The sequence below is a fragment of the Salmo salar genome, chromosome ssa09, assembly GCF_905237065.1.
Source record: "Salmo salar chromosome ssa09, Ssal_v3.1, whole genome shotgun sequence".
NCBI classification, from domain to species: domain Eukaryota; kingdom Metazoa; phylum Chordata; class Actinopteri; order Salmoniformes; family Salmonidae; genus Salmo; species Salmo salar.
In genome coordinates this window covers 4,548,806-4,571,992 of record NC_059450.1, presented here as the reverse complement: position 1 = coordinate 4,571,992, position 23,187 = coordinate 4,548,806, and the positions used below count along the sequence as shown (strand labels likewise).

Here is a 23,187-nt window from a genome sequence, read left to right as displayed (position 1 = left end):
ACAAGGTGCACATGTGTAATGATCATGCTGTTTAATCAGCTTCTCGATATGCCACACTTGTCAGTTGGATGGATTATCTTGTCAAAGGAGAAATGCTCACTAACAGCGATGTAAATACATATCACGTGCGCCGAGTCATTCTCAACCTTGGTAAAGCGGCAAAATAGGTGAGAGCTCCTTTAATGAAGCTGTTGTGCCCCGACTGCCTGCCATTACACAACTATGGCTATGTACCAAATGGCACCCTTTTCAATATATAGTGCACTATTTTTGACCACAGCCCTATACAGTGACATTTGGGACGTAGCCCACAACTACGGCTGCCTGAACTTACTTGACAGAGGCACTGCAGAGCGCTGTCAGAGCATAAATGTTTCCCACGCCGACACCATACATCACTAGCGTTTCTCACCCTTAAAATGTTTCTGCGGTTCTTATTTTTCGTTTACGGAAAACATTTGTTTTCTCAAAGGAACAGTTTTATGCCAATGTTGGGTTGGATGGGCGTCTGTGTGTGCAGGGGCATTATGCCCATTGAAATGCACAGGCCACAGTTCTATTCAATTGTACTATATAGAAGATATTGCTTCTTTAAGTCATGATTAATTAAAATAAATTGAATTTGGCCCTCAATGCACCCTAAAAAGAATAAGGTACATGACATGTGTGTTTGTGTGATGGGGTGTGTGTGTGTGTGTGTGTGTGTGTGTGTGTGTGTGTGCGTGTGTGTCTGTTATTGTGTGCAGTTCATTACACATGTACAGTACCAGTCAAAAGTTTGGACACACCTACTCATTCAAGGTTTTTTCTTTATTTTTACTATTTTCTACATTGTAGAATAATAGTGAAGACATCAAAACTATGAAATAACACATATGGAATCATATAGTAACCAAAAAAGTGTTAAACAATTCAAAATATATTTTATGTTTGAGATTCTTCAAAGTAGCCACCCATTGCCTTGATGACAGCTTTGAACACTCTTGGCATTCTCTCAACCAGCTTCACCTGGAATGCTTTTCCAACAGTCTTGAAGGACTTCCCAAATAAGCTGAGCACTTGTCGGCTGCTTTTCCTTCACTCTGCGGTCCAACTTATCCCAAACCATCTCAAGATGTTTGAGGTTGGGTGATTATGGAGGCCATCAATCTCTTAACCTCTTGGGGCTAGGTGGGACGCTAGCGTGCCACCCGTGGTGCACTCCATCAACAGCAGGTGCATTTCAAGAGCGGCAAATTTGAATCCAAATAAATGTCAAAATTCAAATTTTTCAAAAATACAACTATTTTACACCATTTGAAAGATAAACATCTCCTTAATCTAACCACGTTTTACGATTTCAAAAAGGTTTTACGGCGAAAGCATAAATTTAGAGTATGTTAGGACAGTACATTTACAAGAGTTGTGTGTAATGTTTTGTCAAGTCAAAGACAGGGTCACCAAAACCATAAAACCAGCTAAAATGATGCACTAACCTTTTACAATCTCCATCAGATGACACTCCTAGGACATTATGTTAGACAATGCATGCATTTTTAGTTCTATCAAGTTCATATTTATATCCAAAAACAGCGTTTTACTATGGCATTGATGTTGAGGAAATCGTTTCCCTCCAATAACCGGCAGTCAAGTCAGCGTCACAAATTAAATAATTAAAATTAGAAAACATTGGTAAAATATTATATTGTCATTTAAAGAATTATAGATTTACATCTCTTGAACTCAATCAACTTGCCAGATTTAAAAATAACCTTACTGGGAAATCACACTTTGCAATAATCTGAGCACTGCGCCCAGAAAAATACGCGTTGCGATACAGACTAGACGTCATGTTGGGGAGATCTAAAATCGAAAATACTATGTAAATAATCCATTACCTTTGATTCTCTTCATCAGATGTCACTTCCAGGTATCACAGGTCCATAACGAATGTAGTTTTGTTCAAAAAAGCTCATCATTTATGTCCAAAAATCTCCGTCTCGTTAGCACATGATGTAAGCCAGCCGGACTTCTCGTCATGAACGAGGGGAAAAAATATATTTCCGTTCGTTCAAACATGTCAAACGTTGTATAGCATAAATCATTAGGGCCTTTTTTAACCAGAACATGAATAATATTCAAGGTGGACGAATGCATACTCTTTTATAACATATTGGAACGAGGGTACCCAACATGAACTCGCGCGCCAGGTGTCTAATGGGACATCACCGTTCCATGGCTCTTGTTCGGTCAGATCTCCCTCCAGAAGACTCAAAACACTTTGTAAAGGCTGGTGACATCTAGTGGAAGCAATAGGAAGTGCCAAAATATTCCTAAGCCCCTGTGTTTTTCAATGGGATAGGTTTAAAGTCAATACAACACATCAGGTATCCACTTCCTGTCAGAAAATTTCTCAGGGTTTTGCCTGCCAAATGAGTTCTGTTATACTCACAGACACCATTCAAACAGTTTTAGAAACTTTAGAGTGTTTTCTATCCATATATAATAAGTATATGCATATTCTAGTTACTGGGTAGGATTAGTAACCAGATTAAATCGGGTACATTTTTTTTATCCAGACGTGCAAATGCTGCCCCCTAGACCCAACAGGTTAATTGGTCAAATAGCCCTTACACAGCCTGTTGAAAGACGAATGATAGTCCCACTAAGTGCAAAACAGATGTGATGGCGTATTGTTGCAGAATTCTAAGGTAGCCATGCTGGTTAAATGTGCCTTGAATTCTAAATAAATCAAAGAGAGTGTCACCAGCAAAGCAACCCTACACCATCTCACCTCCTTTTCCATGCTTCACGGTGGGAACCACATGTGCAGAGATCACCTGTTCATCTACTATGCATCTCACGAAGACATGGCGGTTGGAACCAAAAATCTCAAAGTTGGACTCATCAGACTAAAGGACAGATTTCCACCGGAAGAAGTTTCTTCTTCTTATTGATGTCCTTTAGCCGTGATTTCTTTGCAGCAATTCAACCATGAAGGCCTGATTCACACAGTCTCCTCTGAACAGTTGAGGTTGAGATGTGTCTGTTACTTGAACTCTGTGAAGCATTTCTGAGACTGGTAACTCTAATGAACTTATCCTCTGCAGATCCTGGTTGAAGACAGCAGAGGTGTATTTAGAGGGCAAGTTGGTCAGAATGATATCTAAGAGGTTACGGATTTAGGGTTGTACTTGGTAGATTCCTTGATAATTTGTGTGAGATTGAGGGCATCTAGTTTAGATTGTAGGACAGCCGGGGTGTTAAGCATATACCAGTTTAGCTCACCTAACAGTACAACCTCTGAAGATAGATGGGAATTAATTCACATATGGTTTCCAGGGCACAGCTGGGGAATGAGGGGAGTCTATAACACGCGGCAACGGTGAGAGACTTGTTTCTGGAAAGATGGATTTTTAAAAGTAGAAGCTCGAATTGTTTGGGAACAGACATGGATAGTATGACAGAACTCTGCAGGCTATCCCTGCCGTAGATTGCAACTCCGCCCCCTTTGGCAGTTCTATCTTGTCGGAAAATGTTGTAGTTGGGGATGGAAATTTCAGAATTTTTGGTGGCCTTCCTAAGCCAGGATTCAGACACGGCTAGGACATCAGGTTTGGCGGAGTGTGCTAAAGCAGGGAATAAAACAAGCTTAGGGAGAAAGCTTCTGATGTTAACATGCATGAAACCAAGGCTTTTAAGGTTACAGAAGTCAACAATTGAGAGCACCTGGGGAATAGGAGTGGTGCTGGGGGCTGCAGGGCCTGGGTTAACCTCTTGGGGCTAGGTGGGACGCTAGCGTGCCACCCGTGGTGCACTCCATCAACAGCAGGTGCATTTCAAGAGCGGCAAATTTGAATCCAAATAAATGTCAAAATTCAAATTTTTCAAAAATACAACTATGTTACACCATTTGAAAGATAAACATCTCCTTAATCTAACCACGTTTTACGATTTCAAAAAGGTTTTACGGCGAAAGCATAAATTTAGAGTATGTTAGGACAGTACATTTACAAGAGTTGTGTGTAATGTTTTGTCAAGTCAAAGACAGGGTCACCAAAACCATAAAACCAGCTAAAATGATGCACTAACCTTTTACAATCTCCATCAGATGACACTCCTAGGACATTATGTTAGACAATGCATGCATTTTTAGTTCTATCAAGTTCATATTTATATCCAAAAACAGCGTTTTACTATGGCATTGATGTTGAGGAAATCGTTTCCCTCCAATAACCGGCAGTCAAGTGTCTAATGGGCCATCATCGTTCCATGGCTCTTGTTCGGTCAGATCTCCCTCCAGAAGACTCAAAACACTTTGTAAAGGCTGGTGACATCTAGTGGAAGCAATAAGAAGTGCCAAAATATTCCTCAGCCCCTGTGTTTTTCAATGGCATAGGTTTAAAGGTAATACAACACATCAGGTATCCACTTCCTGTCAGAAAATGTCTCAGGGTTTTGCCTGCCAAATGAGTTCTGTTATACTCACAGACACCATTCAAACAGTTTTGGAAACTTTAGAGTGTTTTCTATCCATATATAATAAGTATATGCATATTGTAGTTACTGGGTAGGATTAGTAACCAGATTAAATCGGGTACATTTTTTTTATCCAGACGTGCAAATGCTGCCCCCTAGACCCAACAGGTTAACCTCTACATCACCAGAGGAACAGAGGAGGAGTAGGATAAGGGTATGGCTAAAAGAACTGGTTGCCTAGTGCGTTCAGAACAGAGAGTAAATAGATTCAAGGCATAATATACAGACAAGGGTATGGTAGGATGTGAGTACAGTGGAGGTAAACCTAGGCATTGAGTGACGATGTGAGAGGTTTTGTCTTTAGAGGCACCAGTTAAGCCAGGTGAGGTCTACGCATGTGTGAGGGGTGGGACAAAAGGGCGATCTAAGGCAAGTTGGGCATTGCTGGGGGCTCTACAGTGAAGTAAGACAATAGTAACTAACCAAAACAGCAACAGACAAAGCATATTGACATTAGGGAGAGGTATGTGTAGCCGAGTTATCATAGGGTCCAATGAGCAGCAATAGGTGAGTCTGTGAGACGTTCAGTAGTCGCTACTATACTAGGCGAGCTGGAGACACGGCGATTCAGACAGCTAGCAGGTCGGGGCTAGCAGATGGGCCTTTGGCGACGTCGCAACGGAAGAGCCTGTTGAAACCACCTCGGACGATTATGTCGGCAGACCAGACCATGGATCGGCGGGGCTCCGTGTCGGCAATAAAGGGTCCAGGCCAATTGGCAAAATAGGTATTGTAGCCCAAGAATTAGCTGGTAGACCTCTTCGGCAAGCCGGGAGATGGGCCTAGCTCGTGGCTAGCTCAAGGCTAACTGGTGCATGCTTCGGGACAGAGGCGTTAGCCAGCAGTAGCCACTTGAATGCAGCTACCTAGCTGCTGTGATCTGGTGTAATGGACCAGGGCTTGCAGCAAGAATCCGGTGATGAGGTAGAGAAAAAGCAGTCCGCTATGCTCTGGGTTGGTGTCACGCTGTGCAGACTGGCAGGTATTGACCGAGCTGAAGCTGGCTGGTGTCCGAGTTAATGGTGAAGACCGCTAGCAGTGGCTAACTGACTACTAGCGTAGCTAGTTAGCTGGCTAGCTTCTGATGGGGGTTCCGATTCTAAAGTTCAAAAATAGCAAATCTGTACCACATTGGGTGAGGCAGGATGCAGGAAAGTATATTCAGTTCATAGATGGAAAGTGAGATTCAAATATATACGAAATAAACGGGAAAAAACGAGGAAAAGTACTATGTACACGGGACAAGACGGGACAAGACAAAAACACGTCCAACTGCTATGCCATCTTGGACATCTTGGACTCCGCTGCTCTGGCACCCCAATGGTGGAACAAGCTTCCTCACGACGCCAGTACAGCGGAGTCAATCACCACCTTCCGGAGACACCTGACACCCCACCTCTTTAAGGAATACCTGGGATAGGATAAAGTAATCCTTCTAACACTCCCCCCACCCTCCCCCCCCCAAAAAAGATATAGATGCACTATTGTAAAGTGGTTGTTCCACTGGATATCGTAAGGTGAATGCACCAATTTGTAAGTCGCTCTGGATAAGAGCGTCTGCTAAATGACGTAAATGTAGATGTAATGCATTCATGCTTTGGATTTGTTTGGGGCAAATCCAATACAACACATTACTGAGTACTACTCTCCATATTTTCAAGCATAGTGGTGGCTGCATTATGTGGGGAGTTTTTCAGGACAAGAAAGAAATGGAGCTAAGCAGAGGCAAAGTCCTCAAGGAAAACCTGGTTCAGTCTGCTTTCCACCAGACACCGGGAGATGAATTCAACTTTCAGCAGGATAATAACCTAAAACACAAAGCCAAATTTACACTGGTGTTGCTTACCAAGAAGACAGTGAGAATGTTCCTATGGCAAGACTTGAAAATGGTTGTCTAGCAATGATCAATAACCAATTTGACAGAGCTTGAAGAATTTTGAAAATAATAATGGACAAATATTGTACAATCCAGGTGTGCGAAGGAGTATGAATACTTTCTGAAGGCACTGTATATAATTGCATGTGTGTCGTTGTACATATCTCTATAAATACATTTGAAATGAATTCCAGGAAAAACATACAGAATGTTAATTGACCCTAAATTAATCTCCATTCATGCACATGTATATGAAGCTGACCAGAATTAACATTAGCATGCCTATGTTGGCCACTCCCCTGTGCCTATAGGTCAGCGAACCGTGGGGGCTAGCGAAATAAGAGGCTAACGTGTACCTAGTACTTATCAAGCTATCAATGCCAATTAGACTAGCACGCTACCCCAGGGGGATAGTTTACATTTGAATGTGGCGTGTGCTGGAGATGCCCCAGAGAGACCGACCATTGCATGACAGTTGAATTAATCACTACTTAAAACATGAAATGCATGGAGATCAGTAGGCGTGGCGGCCAGAGGTTACATAGCTTGGGATTCACTGGAGTTGTTGATACCGTTGTCTTTGTACGGTGAGTGACTTGAGAGGTGTGCATAACAAATTATTTGGAAGCTTGTTACCCATCCAAAGCTCCCTCTTTGTGCCGACTTCTCTGTTGTATCTTATCTTTAAATAGTGCCAGTCAACCCTGTCAATTATGGAGTAGTTATTTGTTAGTGGTTACGATAACACTAGTTACATCATTGATCTCATTTAGTGGATTGACTCTATTTGACATGAGAAGTGGAAAGTACTGTACATTACTCTACTTCTCATGTCAGAAACAATGGATCTGTTAGTCACCTGCCCTTTTCCACTCAAATTATGTCCTGAGGATTGGAACATGATGGTAAGCACAAAGTCTATTTGTGTTGGGAACTAGAGCTCTCTCTCCCATGGCTTGCTCTCTCCCTCCCTCCCACCTCTCCCTCTGTAATGAGGTCTGTGTGTAGCTTGTGTAGAGGAGTCAGGCGCAGGACAGCAGATATGAGTAAATAAACGTAATTTACTCAAAATAGGCAAATACAATACAATAAATCAAGCCCACAATAATGGACCGTATAACATACAAACAATAACTCACAAACAAACATGGGGGAACAGAGGGTTAAATAATGAACAAGTAATTGAAACCAGGTGTGTAAGACAAATACAAAACAAATGGAAAATGAAAAGTGGGTCGACGATGGCTAGAAGGCCGGTGACGTCGACCGCCGAACGCCGCCCGAACAAGGAGAGGGACCGACTTCGGCAGAGGTCGTGACACCCTCTCTCCCCCTCTGTCCCATCTCTCTCTCCCTCCTATTTCTCTCTCTCTCTGACCCCTCTCTCTCCCTCAGTCACTTGCAGCTGTCCCATGCATTTCTGTCTATCTACCCTCCCTGAGACTTTCGCGACTCCAGAGTCCCAAAACACACCACGTTACCCTTCGGCATAACCTATTCCATATGATCAATCCATCATTTATCTATCTCATTTCAATCAAGAGGAATTTATGACATTGATATTGAATATTGAAGATGGGGGTTGGATTCATTTTTACACATCCGCCTGTTAGAGGATCGAAGACTATGCTGGTCGATGTGTTTACAGTGGTAGGTCATCATTTCCACCCTCCCTTTCTTGCTCTGCCTCGCCTCTGCAGATGAGTCGCAACAGTTGAGCAGAGGCTTCACTGATCAACGATCGGTGGAAGACAGAGATGTAATTGCATTTGTGGCCACTCATGCTGATTTGGTAGTGTGTTTGTGTGTGTGTCTGCATGCATGTGTATGTGTGTGCTTGTGTGTGCATGAATGTGTGTTCCCTTCCCTGTGAGTATCTTTGAGTCTCCTTAATTGTGTCATCCAGTGCCAATTAGTGTAGAGAGAACAAGTTACAGAAGGCACTATTTCAGCATAGGAACGAACTGCAGGAGTGGTACAGGCCCTTAAAGTGGTAGAGCTAGCATCATGCATCCTTGCTGAGATGACTTGGTAGAGTCAATGTGAAACAGGTCAAATTGTCCTACTAGAAGCCTTGGGCAACTATCTTCCCCCTATGAAGTGGCTTTTAGGCTGCTATATATCAGTTAAGATGAGAGAGAATTTTTTGAGCATGGCCTTATTTCTATTAGAGCATATAGGATGACTGCCAATCATATTCCATTCACCCAGCTCAATGTGACATCGATAGGTTTAGGCTACTACATGATACATGAATGTTCCCTGTACCCACCATGAGGTTGCTACAACCTTTGAATGAAAATGTACAACATAGGTGCAAAGGTCAAGAGAATTTTGAGTAATCAAGGTGACAGACAGTGACACATTCAATGCCGCTTTGCACACTCTTGCCTGTAGCTGATCTAGGGTGTAATCGTTAGTCCAACAGTTGCAAACGAGAGTTTCTATTGGACAAATTCAGGTATGTTTATCCCCGTTTTGTTCTGTTTGCTTCCATTTGAATACACCGCTGATCACATGCAAACACAGTTCACTTTCATAGTTGCCACATACAAACAGCTTGTTGTATATATAATTCTTTCTCGCTTCTCGCATCTATCTACACGCTCTTCTCCTCTCATCTTTTACTTTCGCTTGTGGACTTCAGTGCACAACATATCAGCTGTCTCTGACCAGGCGAAAAACCTTTCCAAGCCAAACCTTCATATCATGACCACTAACCGCTTCGCACAGCCTACATCGTTGTCATGTATTTGGGATTTGGTATTCATTAGGATCCCCATTAGCTGCTGCAAAATCATCAGCTACTCTTCCTGGGGTCCACATGAATCAGAACATAATACATAGTACAGAACATTATTAGTCAAAGATTGAAATACATACATTTAAAACGTCACACACAGACTACATATCAGTCCATGCACACAATATCTAGGTCTAATACACAGTACAGTGCAAATTACAATACAAGATATATAAAATGGCTGTCGCTTCACAGTCTCCTTTGTGCAGTATGGTGTTCTTTTATCTGTTTTTTTAAACTGGTTTTATTGCTAGCTTGAGAAACCTAGGGTGGCAGAGAGTTCCATGTAGTCATGGCTCTATTTAATACTGTTTCCCAGCCTCTGTTCTGGACCTGGGGACTGTGAAGAGACCTCGGGTTTCATGTCTTGTGTTGTACTGATGAGTGTCTGAACTGTGTGCCAACTGCTTAACAGTTCGGTACCTTCAACACATCAATACCTCGCTTAAAGACCAATAAGGATGCAATCAATCTCTCCTTAACTTTGAGCCAGGAGAGACTGACATGCATGTTACTGACACTTTCCCTCTGTGTACATAAGTGTGATACATGCTGCTTTGTTCTGGACCAACTGCAATTTACCTATGTCCTTCTTTGACGCACATGACCACGCCACAGTCAACATAGCTACTAGAACTAGCGCTTTAGTAAACCCACTACAATCATGCAGTACAGTGTACAGTCAGCAGCAAGTAGTTACCCAGTGGCAATACATTTATAAAACCAAACGCCTTGGAAGAGTTCCAGTGTTGGAAAGCCATAGCCAGCTAGGTAACATAGCATCCCTCTCTGTTTGAGCTGGGTGTTTGAGTAGGCTAAACTAGCTAGCTGCATTTGAAGCTAGCTAAGTAAGTGAACGTGAAAGTGTAAAAAAATATATACTAGGAAATCTCTCTTGCTTCTCCTTCATTTTGGAATAAATTAATTTGTTAAACTGTTCGACTATTGTCTTTCTCTCTCTGAGTAAAATACTCACCACATTGTATGCACTGCATTGCTAGCTAGCTGTAGCTTATGCTTTCAGTGCTAGATTCATTCTCTGATCCTTTGATTGTGTGGACAACATGTCAGTTCATGTTGCAAGAGCTCTGGTAGGTTGGAGGACTATGTAAGTCTATGGACCGGGCTGCGAACCATGAGCCTCCTAAGTTTTGTATTGAAGTCAATGTACCCAGAGGAGGACAAAAGCTAGCTGTCCTCCGGCTACACCATGGTGCTATCCTCCAGAGTGCTGTTGAGGCTACTGTAGAATGAATTTCTGATTTTCAACAGTGTTTTTTAGTCAATTATTTGGTGACGTTGTCGTGTCTTTGGCTATGCCGGATTAAGTGATATGACATGCTAACCTATGAAATCCTTTCTCTGTAATTAATATTACCTGATTAAGCTAATCATGTAAATGTAATTAACTAGAAAGTCGGGGCACCACGGAATAACGTTTATAGAGCCGTTATCTTCCGAATAAACTCTTAAAATACTTAGTAATACTTTACATCAATAGCAGTCAATATTAACCCTTATCTTATTTTCAGTCTCATAATGAAAGTTGTAAATTCTTGGCTATCTTCACGAACCCTGGCTAACAAGTTGAATCAGCAATACAAAATTGGGTTTAATTATTTATTTACTAAATACCTAAACTAATCACACAGAATTACAAATACACCGAATACAAATGATGTGATACATGATGGCTGGTTACACAAAGGAAAGGGGGTTGGGCTTGAATGAAAGAGCGGGAAGACTTAGGAACAAAGAAACAGCAGCTATGCTATCGTAAATACATTATCTTATGCATTCTAAATTACCGCAGATTTGGAAAAGGAAAATGCAATAAATATTTACTCTGAGCTGCGCTTCGGTAGATTGGTCGTTGATGCTGGCCGGGTTGGCCAACAGATCTTCCTGTCCTCGGAAGAATGTCTCTGGTGGTAAATTGGATACGTGGTGGTATCTTCGTCTGTCTGTTAGACTGGATCCGTCGTCCGTCCTTTCCTAGCCCCCGTCTACAGCGGCCGCTGCTAACTCAACGGCTAGGAAGTATCACTTCTGTAGTGAATAAGCTCAAAGTTCATACCATTCGCCACCAAAGCTCACGCCGAGGTTGGCTTAGTTCTGTACTTGACGTGTGTCCTTCTAACGTAGAGGATGCAGACCTCACGTACTGGAACATGTGGTTATCTTTTCGCCAAAGGCTTATATAGTGGAGAGGGGGAAGGATGTGTTTCATCGTTTATAACCCCTGTCTCTTCACAGGGGTGGGCCACTGATCAAGCAGGACACTTTCCTTATGAAAACCCAATTCTCTCATTTGGAAGCTAAAATTACATTTAATCTCCTAACAAACAATTTCAATATCAAACATTTCAATTGCATAACAATTCCATGTGACTCTGATAACTAGAGGGTGTATACTTTCCCAGGTACAGTTTGTCGTCCTGTCATCAGTCATAATGTCTCAGATGACAACCGAACTGACATCCATACTCATTACGTTCCAAAGCATATTTCCAACTGGTTTTATTACCAAAATATGGTTATTTTCCCCATTTGTTTGACGTTCCCAGACTCTCTATATTTAACAGGACAGCAGTCCTTCAGGACAGCAGTCCTTCAGTAGGGTCAGAAAGAGAGGGGAAGGGAGAAAGGTATTTATGGGGGGGTCATAAACCTTACCCACAGGCCAACGTCATGACAACGTGAATATATTTAGTATAGTCTTATCTAAAAAGGATAACTTTGTTAGTTTCCCTTTTTCTTTTTTCACTGAGGAGGATGGTCCTCCCCTTCCTCCTCTGAGGAGCCTCCACTGCTATATATAAAGTGCAGTCAACCAATCCCCAATTGACAGCAGGCTTGCATCACCAAACCTTTTTTCTATAATTTATTTTTCATCCTCCCCTTTTCTTTGTCCTCTCTCTTCGACACATCTCTTTCAGATGTGTAAAAGCTGGTTGGGCCCCCCCCTTTCTTGCTCTTTCTCTCACTTTTTCTGAAATTATTAGCCCCTGTATTTTTCCTCCTTCTTCTGGTCTCTCCCCCTTCATCCTTCCCTCATCCCCCATCCTTCTCTCCTTCCCTCCATCAGTCACTCACTCACTCACTCTTTATAAAGCACTGGGACCAAAAGGATTAGCCCCATATTTTCTCTCCGTCTGCCCCCCTTCTTCTCCCGCACTCCCCCTCACCATCTCTAGCTCTCAATTTTCTCTCTGTTTCTCCCATTCTCTCTCCCTCTGCCCTTGCTACTGAGACACTCCTCTCATCATGTCCTCCTCTCTGATGTTCCATCTCTCTCACTGTCTGTCTGTCTCGCTCTAGGTCAATTGAGCTACAAGGCTACTCACTTTCTTCTCCTCTTTCTACCTCTCTCGCTCTCTCTGTCTTTCTCTCCCTCTTAGGTCAGTTTCTCAACGGCAGCTATTGCTCCTTCGAGGATGGTGAGTGCGGTTGGCAGCCAACAGTGGCCAAGGGATCCTCCTGGAGGCGTGTCCATACCCCGCCAAAGGGGGTGCGGCCCAGCTGTGAATCATCCTCAGGTGAATCATCCATTCTGATATTGATAACACAAGCCCTGTACACAACCCCTAGCTACCGCCGAGGCAGTCTATTACCCCTAAGGCACTTGTGAAGATCTGAAACGACTGGATAGATGTAGGTAATATGTGGAAAAATTATTCCCAAGGGAAAAAGTGGAGCTGAACCATATTGCTTATACAGTACCAATCCAGTTCTGGAGAATAGGGATTGTTTCTGGACTTGGTCATCATCAATTTACTGTATGCCGTTAGTGGCTGTAATGCAAAGTAAGGCCTATACCGTATGCTCAAATTCGGGCATAACAGAGAAAATACAACCTCTGTTGTTATCATTCACTGGAACTTTTTTGTAAAATCTGCCGTGTTATTGAACTTTTCTTGTTGTTGCAAAGCACAGCTATTTAACTTGTTTTCTGTGTGTTTATGTACTTGTTTGTGTGTGTGTGTGTGTGGGTGCATGTATGCGTGTGCGTGTGTGTGTGCGTTCCAGGTGCCATGTTCAGTGTGGACGGAGGGCAGTCCAAGGGTCATCAGGTGTCAACGTTGCTCAGGAGCCCTCTCTTCCCCCCTCCCCTACGGAACTCTCGATGTGAGGTGAGAGCCCCCTCTCTCTCTCTCTCTCACACACACACACACACACACACACACACACACACACACACACACACACACACACACACACACACACACACACACAGAGAGACAGATACACACACACACACACACCAGACTCTCAGAGACAGACAGACACACATAGACACACACACACAACGCCCTCCCGTTGTGTGCACATTTGGAGACTCAGCTTTGGGCAATTATAATTAAGGCGCATTGCACAAATAGTTCAGATGTAGTCTTTTAAGTCTGACCAACCAGACTTACACACCAGCTGTGTCCTAAAGGGCACTTTATTTACTTTATAGGGCACTACTTTTGACCAGGACCCATGTAAGGAATAGGGTGCCATTTGGGATGGAGACACAGAAAGTGTGGAGCACAAACAACAACATGAATGAATGAATGGACAGACTAATTATGTTAGAAAGCAGAGTCTGGAAGAAAACAGGCCCACCTGGAATAAAAATAGAGCAGTATTACTATTGAAAAACAAAGTTCTTGATGATAGCAGGATTGCCGAATGACTGAAAATAATTTGTAGGTATAATGAGCAGAGCTCTCCTTACATCAGGAAATTAATTCAACTAATGGATTTAAAAGTTCTTGTTGAATATTTGTTAAAGCAATATCTCTCCATTTAACTATTAGTTTACCTTGTAAGTTGCCGGAAAACAAACAGACAGACAGACAGACAGACAGACAGACAGACAGACAGACAGACAGACAGACAGACAGACAGACAGACAGACAGACAGACAGACGCATGTACCCACGCACGCTTGCACACACACTCACACACATTTACACTGGTCTGGGAAGAGCTGCAGTGGACAGGTGAGGGGGAGCGCAAGTGGAAGCTTGCACTGCTTCATTTATCATTTATCAATTTAATTAATTAATTGAATTCAACTGTATTTCCGGAATTGACAGATTACATGAAATTTGATCCCAACCCTGATAGTGGCGGGTTAGCAAGCTATCATGGGGATTTCCCAGGGATTTCCAGACACGAGGTCAACCCAATTAATAAGAGGCTGGCGATATGGAAAGCATTATTCGTGCCTTATTGGTCAGTCTGCGACCAGCGGGGTTGTCAGTCAGGTCTAGACAGGGTGAGTCCACGGCTATGGTTGTAAACACCTGCCTCTTCATAGAAGGTGTCTGGCAAGTGGGCCGATATCATATTTAGAGGTATTTAGTATGGTGTGGAGCACAAACAACATGAATGAATGAATATTAGGGCACCCCATTGTGTATTTGGGAGGTGGGGGAAGGTCTGTTGAAAATGGAATGCTGGGGAGAGAGAGTGAACAGGAGAGAGAGAGGAGTGTGTGGATAAGCACGACTAGAGAGAGAGAGCGAGAGGAAGAGGAAGAGATAGAAAGATAAACAGAGATGGGGATATCAGTCCTGAACTGTGCTCGCGGCACGGCTACAGCCCAGCTAGCCGCAGTCAGTGGTTCCTTGGCAAGGGCCCAAAGATTAGCCATGATTCCAGATTAGCACCTCAATCTCTCCCCTTACACGACCCTGAGCTGTCCAATGTACGGTACCTGCCTGTCTGTTCTGTCTGACGCAGGACCCAATCTCAAGAGTAGATTGGCTTGGTTATTAGTTGCAGATCATGTCCACCTCGAAGTAATGCCCGGCAAACACTGTTTGACTTCTATAATCTTGATGTCGGGGAACTTCTCACAGTTTCACAAAGGTGAAATCTGGATCAATGATTATTGAGTGAGGGAGATGGTACACTGCGATAGAATACCTCGTACTACATCATTGAAAATATAGTTACACATTTTATCGGAGGGAAACCATATTCGTCACCTGTGCATACTGGAGAGACAGAAAGATAGCATTTAGACAGGTGGAATGTTGTGCAGTTCGTTTGAGAAGAATATAAGCAATATGAATCGGGAACTTTGTACAGCAAAGTGTACAGCTGAGACAATTGATGAATCTGCAGGCGTAACTTTCATGAAATAAAGACCAACACCCGCACACTGCTCCTGCAGTTTTATCTAGTTCCATTTTTTCATACCCAAGTGTCTTCCTGAATGTTTGGCTGGATGAAGACATTTCAGGTTACAATGTTGCATTTAATAACACTGGGGAACATTCAACAGAGTGCAGGTGTTTATCTTCATGATGTACCCTGCAACTGCAAGTAACTGGATGTGCGTACACTGCTTCTAAACTAGTAATTCTGACAGTATAGCATCACCATCTGATGCGTTCAAACAAATTATTTGAGATGTTAATGTGTGTCTCAGTCAAGTCCTATTCTGACTCATCATACTTTTTTGATCTCCCCAACAGGTACGTTTCTTGATGTGTTCTGGAGGTGGCCAGAGAGGGGCACTGTCTTTGTGGCTGGTGGAAAACAGCACACGACCAGAGGAGCAGCGCAGACTGTGGTACTCTGCCAACGAGCCCAAGACAAAGAAAGGCTGGAGACGCATTATCGTTCCTCTCTACGGACTTGTTGACTGGTACGGCGGATCAATTTGGTCCATTGACAGAGAGACAAGTGATTTGGCCAATCCCAGCCTTAGGCAAATAAAGTGAAGTGTAATAATATTTAACAGGGTCAAAATGGGGCACTGCGTCATTAGATGGTGAGATTATAGAATCGTACTACATTTGAAACATGCACCATGTCAAAACATAAAAGAACCTGCAAACCACAGAGATGCATGTGCTTTGTGTATTCTTTTGGGATGAAAGGAAATACATATAGCCTCTCAGGTCCAAAGACACAGTAATGAATAGCTTTTTTCTTCAGTTCTTCCTTCCAAATGCAGATTTTCAACATTTACATTCCATTTTAAGATAGCCCTCCCTTTCACCCTGCAAATGTAATGAATCCCAATAGGTCCACTTGCCTTGTACGGTGAATTCCATATTCACCTTATCGCTCACTGTATCACTTGTTTAAAAACAAACAAACAATGAAGTGAAAATCTATACAGAGGCCTCCACTCATCTGCCTTTTCCTCCAATTAGTTATGGCACTTGATTTTTCAGTTATTCACTGTGAGGAGCTGAAATGAATAAAATAAAAAAGCTGTACGACTTGTTTCATCTCTGTGTGCTTGATTGAGCACTCTATCGTCGGAGCCGGGGCTAATCCCAATCCTCAGAGAGTTATTATATTTTTATTCCCGGTTTTATGGAGTTTGTTCTGCCCACGTTCTTAATTAAAATGCGTGTCCTTACGTCTAATGAACTCGCCCGGACTCGAGGTATGACCTTTGGTCTGGATCTCTGAAATATTGGCAGAGGAATAGGGAAGTCAGTGGATAAAGGTTAGGTTGTAGTAGCAACCCATGTTGTTGGACTGTGAAGGGCAGTATGGAAGTAGATGAGGGCCAAGTTAAGAGTTAAGTTAGGAGTTACTTTTTCAACCTTTTGGGTACTATGAAAAAGACGACCAACACTTCCACATTAAATATTACTTAGATGTATTCTCAATCAGGAGTCACAATGGACACATTTCGACCATGAAGTCTTAATTAAAGTAATGTAAACTGTGGTCTTTGAGGTCATGCATCAGTGTTCTGTCTATTTGCCATTTCTAATAGAACACTATAGTAAGGGCAGAAGTCACTCATTCTCTACATGAGGTCTTTATGACATGTTCTAGTACTGGCAGAAAAATAATTGTGATCAACAATGTTAGTTTTGAAATATGTAGTTGTGCTAGTAGAATATTTTAGTTATGTCCTATTTGAACTCCTTTATGTACTAATTCCAGTAGAAAACTTGAGTCGAGGATGAGAAGGATAAGACAGGGATATCATTACGCTCAATAAACTTTTTGCAAGGATATCTACACTCATTAAACATACTCTATCTTTATCTTGTCCTAGACTTGAATCTGCATTGGGGGCAGGCATGCTTCATCTTCATCTCATACTAGAGCTGAGTGAGATCAGATTGTGTTTCTCCTCAGGTTCTGGCTCCAGTTCAGTACAGACAATGGATCAGGTTCAGGATCAGCGATTTGTCTGGATAACATCTCCTTCAGTATGGACTGCTTCCTGGCCTGTAAGTATTGTTGTTTAGGGTTGTAAACAACAATTTCAGACTGTCCAATAGTAGTAGACAATTTAACCCTTGAAATGATTTAAGAACAGATTCTTATTTACAATGTCAAACATGAAAAATAAATTAGAAAGTCATTTTAAATGTTTACATCATTTTTGCAGACACTCTTATCCCGAGCAACTTTCACCTAGTCAGCATGGGATTCGTAACTCCAACCCTTTGGTTACCGGCCCAACTCTCTTAAACACTTAAACATTTTTGGCCCGTTTCAATTTTTCAATTGTAGTCAAGGTTCTAAATTAAACATTTTCATTGGTACCACTGGTGCTCCAAACTTAAAAAAAGTTATCCAGGAGCAATAATTGTTTAATTGATTGAGATATAGCATATTTGGCCTAAATTAATTCTATCTATTTTTGAAGCACACGTGCTCTAAAAATGATTAGAAACTGGGTGGTTCGATCCCTGAATGCTACGGGTACCACAGGTACGACAAAACATTTATTTTTACTGCTCTAATTACTTTGGTAACCAGTTTATAATAGCAATAAGGCACCTCGGGCCAATATACCACGGCTAAAGGCTGTGTCCAGGCACTGTGTCGTGCATAAGAACATTGTACACTCTTTAAGAGTGTCAGGTTTGTGAGTGACAACATGCAAGAAATCAGTCATTCATTCATTGCTATGATCATTGATCTTCTAAAGAAGCTATCCCTTTTTAATTTCTTTCTGTGCCCCCAAATGTTTAGATACACTGATAAAGTAACCAGCTTGATAGCTAATGAGGTCGTTTTTGAACAGGGCCTAAAAATAGTCCACCAGCCACTGTGGCAGGTAGATGAAAGAATCTACCAGCCACTCAGAATTTTTACCAGCCAATACATTTATTTGCCATAATAAAAAAAGGTTTCCAGGTTTCGGATTTTCCCCATTTTTGTTAGGTTTTCACTCTCAAAATCACACATTAGAAATAGAAACACAACAAACTTTAATGTTCTAAGTCCACAACAATGCTTAAACCAGATCAGAAGACCAAATAGGGCTAACTTCTGTATACCACCCCTACCTTGTCACGACACAACTGATTGGCTCAAACGCATTGTTAAGAAGTAAAGAAATTCCACAAATTAACTTTTAACAAGGCACACCTATTAATTTAAATGCATTCCAGGTGACTGCCTTATGAAGCTGGTTGAGAGAATGCCAAGAGTGTGCAAGGTTTTCATCAAGGTGGTGACTTTGAAAATATTTATTGATTTGTTAAACACTTCTTTGGTTACTACATGATTCCATATGTGTTATTTCATAGTTTTGATGTCTTCACTCTTATTCTATAATGTAGAAAATAGTAAAAACTGAGAAAAACCCTTGAACGAGTTGGTGTGTCCAAACTTTTGACTGGTACTGTGTGTGTGTGTGTGTGTGTGTGTGTGTGTGTGTGTGTGTGTGTGTGTGTGTGTGTGTGTGTGTGTGTGTGTGTGTGTGTGTCTGTGTGTGTGTGTGTGTGTGTGTGTGTGTGTGTGTATATATTCTTAACCTCTTGGGGCTAGGTGGGACGCTAGCGTGCCACCTGTGGTGCACTCCATCAACAGCAGGTGCATTTCAAGAGCGGCAAATTTGAATCCAAATAAATGTCAAAATTCAAATTTTTCAAAAATACAACTATGTTACACCATTTGAAAGATAAACATCTCCTTAATCTAACCACGTTTTACGATTTCAAAAAGGTTTTACGGCGAAAGCATAAATTTAGAGTATGTTAGGACAGTACATTTACAAGAGTTGTGTGTAATGTTTTGTCAAGTCAAAGACAGGGTCACCAAAACCATAAAACCAGCTAAAATGATACACTAACCTTTTACAATCTCCATCAGATGACACTCCTAGGACATTATGTTAGACAATGCATGCATTTTTAGTTCTATCAAGTTCATATTTATATACAAAAACAGCGTTTTACTATGGCATTGATGTTGAGGAAATCGTTTCCTCCAATAACCGGCAGTCAAGTCAGCGTCACAAATTAAATAATTAAAATTAGAAAACATTGGTAAAATATTATATTGTCATTTAAAGAATTATAGATTTACATCTTTTGAACGCAATCAACTTGCCAGATTTAAAAATAACCTTACTGGGAAATCACACTTTGCAATAATCTGAGCACTGTGCCCAGAAAAATACGCGTTGCGATACAGACTAGACGTCATGTTGGGGAGATCTAAAATCGAAAATACTATGTAAATAATCCATTACCTTTGATTCTCTTCATCAGATGTCACTTCCAGGTATCACAGGTCCATAACGAATGTAGTTTTGTTCAAAACAGCTCATCATTTATGTCCAAAAATCTCCGTCTCGTTAGCACATGATGTAAGCCAGCCGGACTTCTCGTCATGAACGAGGGGAAAAAATATATTTCCGTTCGTTCAAACATGTCAAACGTTGTATAGCATAAATCATTAGGGCCTTTTTTAACCAGAACATGAATAATATTCAAGGTGGACGAATGCATAGCCTTTTATAACGTATTGGAACGAGGGTACCCAACATGAAGTAGCGCCAGGTGTCTAATGGGACATCACCGTTCCATGGCTCTTGTTCGGTCAGATCTCCCTCCAGAAGACTCAAAACACTTTGTAAAGGCTGGTGACATCTAGTGGAAGCAATAGGAAGTGCCAAAATATTCCTAAACCCCTGTGTTTTTCAATGGGATAGCTTTAAAGTCAATACAACACATCAGGTATCCACTTCCTGTCAGAAAATGTCTCAGGGTTTTGCCTGCCAAATGAGTTCTGTTATACTCACAGACACCATTCAAACAGTTTTGGAAACTTTAGAGTGTTTTCTATCCATATATAATAAGTATATGCATATTCTAGTTACTGGGTAGGATTAGTAACCAGATTAAATCGGGTACATTTTTTTTATCCAGACGTGCAAATGCTGCCCCCTAGACCCAACAGGTTAAAGGTCAAGACTTGGCTGACCTTTCCCGCTTTATCCATGTGGTAATTGAGATGTTATACCAGCAGAGAAACAGCAACACACGACACTCACGTCTCTAATCAGCAGAAAATATCCTGTATATCCCTCACTCTCTCCCTCTGAAGTACCTGTTTGAACTGGTCCCACCTGATCTTGCCTCCTCCTGACTACCTTCCAATTTTAAGAAATGTATTTTCATTGTTAGTGTGGCCACTTGAGTATCTGGTCAATAAAATGGATAATCTGTGACTGTGCCCAGAAAAGCAAGCTGGGGAGCTCTGAAGCTGTTGCCGCTTGGAAGACAGACAGGAAGACACAGTCATTAAGGCAAAACAGGTGGGATTTAACCGACTAAACTCATTTACAGACAGAGACAAAATTAGGTGGATCTGGGGGATCGTTTCACTGCTTCCTCTGCTTACTTTGAATTCAATGCTCAGTGAGGTTGTCACCCAACAAACCGGGAATATTCCCAGAACATTAACTAAGATTCCCATTAAGTTATAGTTAGGGTTTTAGCTAACATTGGGATGATAACATTCAAAGAATGTTTTGATAACAAAATCTTATTTCTTTAGGTTTTATAAAAAATCTCCTCAGAATGTTCTCCTGACATTTGTTAGATTGTGGCAAATCAAGCTTCGCCCCAGCAGTCTCCGGTGGGTTTAGGTCAGGTTGCCATTGCCCTGGCCTGCAGCTTTACACTGCTCCAGAGTATGCCCACTGAGTCCCAGTGGTATCTATTTCACAGTAAAACGAGTCCTATATCGACATAACCTGAAAGGCCGCTCAGCAAGGAAGAAGGCACTGCCCGACGACGGTTTGCAACTTCACATGGGGACAAAAGATCGTACTTTTTGGAGAAATGTCCTCTGGTCTGATGAAACAAAAATAGAACTGTTTGGTCATAATGACCATCGTTATGTTTGGAGGAAAAAGGGGGATGTTTGCAAGCTGAAGAACACCATCCCAACCGTGAAGCACGGGGGTGGCAGCATCATGTTGTGGGGATGTGTTGCTGCAGGAGGGACTGGTGCACTTCACAAAATAGATGGCATCATGAGGCTGGACAATTATGTAGATATTTAACATCTCAAGACATCAGTCAGGAAGTTAAAGCTTGATCACAAATGGGTTTTCCAAATGGACAATGACCCCAAGCATACTTCCAAAGTTGTGGCAAAATGGCTTAAGGACAACAAAGTCAAGGTATTGGAGTGGCCATCACAAAGCCCTGACCTCCACCCTATAAAAAATGAAAAAGCGTGAGCGAGCAAGGAGGCCTACAAACCTGATTCAGTTACACCAGCTCTGTCAGGAGAAATGGGCCAAAATGCACTTAACTTATTGTGGGAAGCTTGTGGAAGGCTACCCGAAACGTTTGACCCAAGTTAAACAATTTAATGCTACCAAATACTAATTGAGTGTATGTAAACTTCTGACCCACTGTGAATGTGATGAAAGAAATAAAAGCTGAAATAAATCATTCTCTCTACTATTATTCTGACGTTTCACATTCTAACCTGTTAGGGACAGACGTTCCACTAGCAGAACGCCTCACCAATATCCAATGGTATAGAGTGGCGCAAATTACAAATACCTCAAAAATGCAAAAAGTTCAATTTTTCAAACATATGACTATTTTACACCATTTTAAAGACAAGACTCTCCTTTATCTAACCACATTGTCCGATTTCAAAAAGGCTTTACAACGAAAGCAAAACATTAGATTATGTCAGGAGACTACCCAACCAGAAATAATCACACACCCATTTTTCAAGCTAGCATTTATGTCACAAAAACCAACACCACAGCTAAATGCAGCACTAACCTTTGATGATCTTCATCAGATGACACTCCTAGGACATTATGTTATACAATACATGCATGTTTTGTTCAATCAAGTTCATATTTATATAAAAAAACTGCTTTTTACATTAGCATGTTTTGTTCAGAACTAGCATACCCACTGAAAACTTCCGGTGAATTTACTAAATTATTCACGATAAACGTTGACAAAAAAAAAAATATATATTTTAAGAATTATAGATACAGAACTCCTTTATGCAATTGCGGTGTTCGATTTTAAAATAGCTTTTCGGTGAAAGCACATTTTGCAATATTCTGAGTAGATAGCCCGGCCATCATGGCTAGCTATTTTGACACCCACCAAGTTTGGCACTCACCAAACTCAGATTTACTATAAGAAAAATTTGATTACCTTTGCTGTTCTTCGTCAGAATGCACTCCCAGGACTTCTACTTCAACAACCAATGTTGTTTTGGTTCCAAATAATCCATAGTTATATTCAAATACCTCCGTTTTGTTCGTGCGTTCAAGACACTATCCGAAGGGTGACGAGCCGGTGCGTTTCGTGACAAAAAAATTACTTCGAAGCATGTCAAACGCTGTTTAAAATCAATTTTTATGCGATTTTTCTCGTAAAATAGCGATAATATTCCAACCGGGAGACCGTTGTATCCGTTCAAACACTGAAATAAGAAAATGGAGTCATCACATGCACGCGCGATCCAGTGTCATTGTTCTCAGAAGTACCACTCTCCAAAACCCCTACCACTCTCCAAAACGTTCTGGCGCCTTCTGAGAGCCAATGAAAGCCTTAGAAAATGTCACGTTACAGCAGAGATCCTGTATTTTCGATAAAGAGGCTACAGATATGAATATATGCATATTCTCGTTTCTGGGCAAGAGTAGTAACCAGTTTAAATCGGGTACGTTTTTTATCTGGCCGTGCAAATACTGCCCCCTAGCCCCAACAGGTTTTAACTCTAC

General features: G+C 41.6%; 1 protein-coding gene across 1 annotated transcript in view; it reads left to right on the top strand.

Annotated features, from left to right (window-relative positions):
- Positions 1 to 23,187, top strand: part of ros1 (c-ros oncogene 1, receptor tyrosine kinase) — a 174,823-nt gene that overhangs the window by 27,220 nt on the left and 124,416 nt on the right. The window contains exons 3-6 of the mRNA XM_014209994.2: positions 12,599 to 12,736; positions 13,227 to 13,330; positions 15,674 to 15,846; positions 17,310 to 17,404. Coding sequence (XP_014065469.2) covers positions 12,599 to 12,736; positions 13,227 to 13,330; positions 15,674 to 15,846; positions 17,310 to 17,404 — 510 coding nt within the window. The remainder of the gene's footprint in view (positions 1 to 12,598; positions 12,737 to 13,226; positions 13,331 to 15,673; positions 15,847 to 17,309; positions 17,405 to 23,187) is intronic.